Source organism: Trachypithecus francoisi, unplaced genomic scaffold (assembly GCF_009764315.1).
Source record: "Trachypithecus francoisi isolate TF-2019V2 unplaced genomic scaffold, Tfra_2.0 Contig00554, whole genome shotgun sequence".
Lineage (NCBI taxonomy): Eukaryota > Metazoa > Chordata > Mammalia > Primates > Cercopithecidae > Trachypithecus > Trachypithecus francoisi.
Genome location: NW_022680722.1, coordinates 103,960 through 109,068, shown reverse-complemented (window position 1 = coordinate 109,068; position 5,109 = coordinate 103,960). Strand labels below are relative to the sequence as shown.

Genomic DNA, 5,109 nt, shown 5'->3' with positions numbered 1-5,109 from the left:
CTTTCTCCTAAGCCTTGTAAGTATGGCAGGAAAATCTGTTGGATTTCATTTGACACTGGCCCAGAGCTTTGTTTACTCTTGAGAAATAAATTTAAAAAACAAACAAAAAAACAAACAGAAAAAGAAAAAAACAACTGAGGACAAGCTACAGACATGAACATAAATAGAGGACAATAGATATGAACATAAATAGATGGACTCGGAAGAAAGAAAATGTACTCAGTAGTCTTGAAGAAAGCAGTACTCATCTTTTCTGGGATCTTGGGCCTGCAACTATTAATAGCTGAAGTAATGACTCAGCTTGGCTCAGGAACTTGACCTTGAGCCACACAAGAGTTAAAGTGAAAGCATGGCCCGGGAAACTGGCCTGTGACCAGAGGCTAAAACGATAATTTCCAGAAACTTGACTCGTAGTCTAAAGCATGTTCAGTAATATACCATGCCCTTTGTAACAAACTGGAGAAAAATGTGCACATGTTCAGGAAACAGAGACGCTATTTCCTGGAAGTCCTCTGGTTACACAAAGGTCAAAAGACATAACATTTTAATGGGGGCTCTTTTTTTTTTTTTTAAATCTGAGTAACTGTGTGCATGTCTTAAGCACACACACACACAAGTTGGGCTTTTAGAAAAATATTTGCTTGGGCCATAGGATTACACAATATCATAAATTTGTGTCTGTGGCCTGATTTTTCAGGCTGTTTCTCTGCTTGTAGAATTTTTACCAATAATCCACCATAACTATGTAGTTTTTCTGCATATTGTTTTAAGTTTCTTATGTGCAAAGATTTTTGCACTGTGAAACACCCCAAATCTTTATGAATATTGTAAAATTGTTCATGCCTTCTTAGCAGTCATATCAGAAAACACAACAGTAAACAACTCCCAAACATCAGAGAAACATTCTCCGTGGAAACAATCAAAACCAAATTGTGTTGCCTCAGCTTTTCTGATCTTGGTCTGGAGACTCTTTTGGTCACATCACCATCAGTTTTCCCGTTTTAACAAGCAACACTCCAAGTCCATTACTTCCCCTATAGGAAATGCAAAAGGAATGAGGTGCCAGTAAAGTGCAAGTTTCTTACAGTACCTTAAATAAATAAAGTAAGACCTGTGGAAGGTTTCTGATACATCGATAAATATAGAGAGCGTTTCTAATATCTAGCCCATGGTTTTGGTCTTACATGAGAAGATGTTTTGTTATACCTAAGCCAAAATCTTACTGCTTCTGAGAAAGAGACAGCTCTACAGACAACAGAAAGATGTTGGGCCAATCGACATTTCTTCTATAGCATGTCATGATAAATAAAAAGCAGTCAAAGAGTGAAGAAAACACATCCTAATTTCCATTAGCAAGAGAGACAGAACCCTTTAAAAACCCTGATTTAAGCCATAGTTATCCCATGGATCCGTTAAAAAAAAAAAAAAAAAAGGAGGAAAAATAAAATTGAAATCAGGACTTTTGCCTCTAAAAGAGACCAGATCTAAAGCTTTCCCAAGCCAGGGCTGTGATGACATCTTTCTATCTCTGAAGTTTCTGGCATTTCTATGTTTCTGAATGCCACTGCATTCTTCAGTACCTGCAGGAGAGAAAGCTTGTGGTATGGTTGATTCACCTAAATATTTGCAGGGAGCTGTCACCTGTACCAACACCTGACCTGCATGCCTCATCACAGATAACATGTCTAGCTGTGTGCAGTGACTGGAGTCAACCATCACTCACTTATACACCTTCCTCCATTCTGTGCCTGGTGCATCCATAGCGAAATGAAACTCAAGCCCATAGTCTGAGCTGAGTGCAACCTGCAATATGGTTGTGTAAATTTAGAAAAGCAGCTCAAGAGAAACTTGTGGAAATGTACCATCATCCACAGAGATTCTTGGCTGGTGAAGTGACATCCTAGAAATCCTGTAACAAAGGTGGCATTCATTACCAGTGACCAGAGGGTCATTGAATTATGCCTATGTAATGCAGCCTCTGTGAAAACCAACAGCACAGGATTCAGAGAGCTTCTGGGTGGCTGAACACGCAGGGTGTTCCAGAAAATTGTGCGCACATAAAAACAGAAACTGATAATGTTAAATGTCATACAGAGTGTAGGGGTCTTTTCTTTATTTTGAAAGAAGTTTCTGCCTTTAATAATGCCTCCAGAATTTTAGTGTAACTACAACATAGTCTAAGGAAACCTAAATGTGCACATTACAAATGTTAGAAAGTGGCTATTTCCACCAAAAAGAATCCAAAATTCACTAATAGGGTGCAACAAGTTTTACTTTGGAGAGATAAAGTTGTCTTTTGTTAATTGGTTAAGAATTAGACATTTAAAAAGAAAGGAAAGCCAAGTGATTTTCCACCATGTATTCCAATCATATGTTCTGTTAGGAGAATGATGATCAGGGAATTCTGGTTCAGAAATACTTATTCTAAAAGATAAGCCTTTTAACTCATAATTCTGTGTCTCTGAGTTATCTGTGCCACTGTAAGGTCAAGGGCACCATCTCTGATAGTTCTGTGTCTCTCTTTGTGGGAGGGAAGCTGAGGCTGCCTCCTACCCCAGTAGACTCTACATTCTAGGATATAAAAATAAGAAAAATGAACATTATTACAGAATTCTCTGTCATCCACATCTAATAAAATGCAGTTCTGATCTTATATATAGTAGTAGCCATAGATACAAATCAGAGCTTGCAAGAACAGTTGAGTACCCACCAGTCTGCTTTTATACTTGGGCTTATGTGTGTATAAAATAATCACATTAGTTCAAGGAAATGTTTTATTAATTCTTTTAAAGTTACAGCGCTTAAAAATTGCTATGATAATTTAAAGACATAGCTTGGACATTTCCAGATCTGCTTCCAAGCCTTCACCTTGGGTGAAATTGTTTTGTGCTATGAAGATGGATTGGGCATCTTGCACCTCATGATGTATTTGATTTGGCTTAGTTCTCGGGTCCTGAGCAGACAGACTGACAATTAAAACTCATGAATTTTGTTTTCAACATACTTTACCATGGATTCTACCCCTTGGGCTGAGCCCCAGATCTTCCTCAGCACCTCACACTCTCTCTCATTGGCCTTTTCCAACTCCATCTTAATATTACAGCGAACAAGGGTCTTACATTTTTCTAGCACAATTGCATTATATAAGGAAAGCTTCCTAATTTGAATCATAACCTCCTCGGTGAAAGTTCCAGTCAAGAACACTTGAGAGACCAGGCCTTTGGCACACGCCTCCCGTGCTGTCAGTTTTCGCCCAGCAATTAACATTTCATTGGCAGCTGCTTCACCCATGATTTTTGGAAATGTAACAGTAGAACATGCATCTGGACTCTGTCCAAAGGTCATATAGGGGGTTTGGAACCATGCCTTTTCAGTTGCCCACACTAGATCACAAAGTGGCAGCATGGAAGCACCAAGTCCAATGGCAGGGCCATTGACTGATACAACAATAGGCTTTTTAAACTGAATAAAAGTATTCACAAAGTTCTTGATGGTGTTCACCATTTCCAAGCTTGCTCTGTTTCTGTCATTCCTTAAATGCTTCACAAAATACCCAAAATCAAGACCACAGCAAAAGACACTTCCAGCTGCACTGAACAACACAAGCTTGCTGTCATCTGCCGCAGCCCTATTCAGAGCATTCACTATTTCTTTAATTACCTCTGTATTCAGTGCATTATTTTCTGTCGATCTGGTTGATAGCAATATCTGGGTGAATCCATCCTCTTTCTTCACTACAATGTCTCTGTATGTGCTGGCACTCTCTGTTAGCCTTATGGTGAAGTACATTTTCTTGACAAAAGACTGGTCTCTGCCATCATCAGTAACATGTCTTTTGCCACCTTTCACTCTTGGAACTGATGTACATGTGTCTGTTGTTCCAGTGGCTGCTAATGGGTCTATTAATACCACTATAGCTTTGTGGGGAGCTGAGCCTGTGGCCATGGAAGCAGTAACTGAGCCAGACATCTGAGACATTAGTGGCTGTAGCAGGGTCTTGTCCTCTATTCCAGCCTGTTCTGCACTGGGCCCTGACAAAGGGTCCCTGACTGGTTTCCCTTCTGTCACCTTGAAGTCCACCACATCCTGCTGATCTACTGCAATAGGGTCCAGTTTCTTGAGTTCCTGAAAGCCGCTCACAGTTTTCTTCTTGTCAACAGGACTGTCAGTTGCAAGTGTCTTGAGAGTTGAATTTACTAACTCCATATCCTTTACATCAGTGAGAAGTGAAGCTGCCTTTCTCCTAACATTCTTGCTGGCAGCAAATAACTGGCTGCTTTTGGATCCGTGTTGTTTGCCAGTCACTAGCATTTTAGGAGAGCTCTTAGTATAGTCCGCTTTGGTAGATCTGGAAGTTCTTCTTCTGGCATTGTTTGAACAAATTCTACTTGTCCTGGTCCATTCTAGTTTTTTCTGTTTCTCAGTCTGTCGTCTATTAAAATCATGTATACATTTTTCACAGTTCATGAGGTGATGTTCTGGTTCCCAAGTGTCATCCTCTTTGCCATAACCTTTCCACCGAACCAAATACACTGTATTCCCATTTTTGTATTGTCTTTTGTCAACAATTGTTTCAACCTCAAACTCCTGGGAAGCCATGAAGAAAGACACAGGGTTGGAGCAGTTGCTGTGCCAACTTTGTTTCAGTTGCCTCTCCACCTCGCCACTTCGTTCTGCCTCCAGTGCTTCACCAGGTTCTGCGGATGGATGAGTCCCTAGTGGAACAGCTTAGGCTTTGTCTCATGGTGCATGATAGCTTGCTCAGTAGCCTCAGAGAAGCGTAGTTAAATCCACAGCCCCTATCCTTTTCTGTAGTACAGAAAGCATGCTTCCTGCCAGTTACTCTTCTGTGCTTCTTTGTTTAATTGTGGTTGCTATGACGATTATATTGAACATTCTAATGTTATAACAATTTTAAAGTTATACTAGCTTACATTTAGTAACATACAAAACCGTTACTCCCACGTAACTTATCTGCACTGTTTCATTTACTGAATTATCAAAATTATACCTTTATGCATTGCATGTCAAAAACAAAAATTAGTCGTAGATTTTTTTTTATTAAATATATTATTGTTTTAAGTTACATTGAGAACAAATTGTGGAGGT

General features: G+C 39.6%; 1 protein-coding gene across 2 annotated transcripts; it reads right to left on the bottom strand.

The window, feature by feature from the left end:
- Positions 1–2,549: 2,549 nt before the first annotated feature.
- Positions 2,550–4,652, bottom strand: LOC117085434 (testis-specific chromodomain protein Y 2-like). Of its 2 annotated transcripts, XM_033214352.1 has the most exons (2): positions 3,001–4,652; positions 2,550–2,564 (listed from the first exon to the last, which is right to left on the bottom strand). In XM_033214352.1, the coding sequence occupies exons 1-2, from the start codon at positions 4,597–4,599 to the stop codon at positions 2,550–2,552; spliced, it is 1,614 nt and encodes a 537-aa protein (XP_033070243.1). In that variant the 5' UTR covers positions 4,600–4,652. The 2 variants fall into 2 exon arrangements, with proteins under 2 accessions (XP_033070243.1, XP_033070235.1); XM_033214344.1 differs by lacking the exon at positions 2,550–2,564 and having other exon boundaries at positions 2,924–4,652.
- Between the last annotated feature and the right edge of the window lie 457 nt (positions 4,653–5,109).

Bases quoted from the DNA above. Each gene is read 5' to 3' on its own strand.
- LOC117085434 (XM_033214344.1), bottom strand. From the start codon at position 4,599: ATGGCTTCCCAGGAGTTTGAGGTTGAAACAATTGTTGACAAAAGACAA.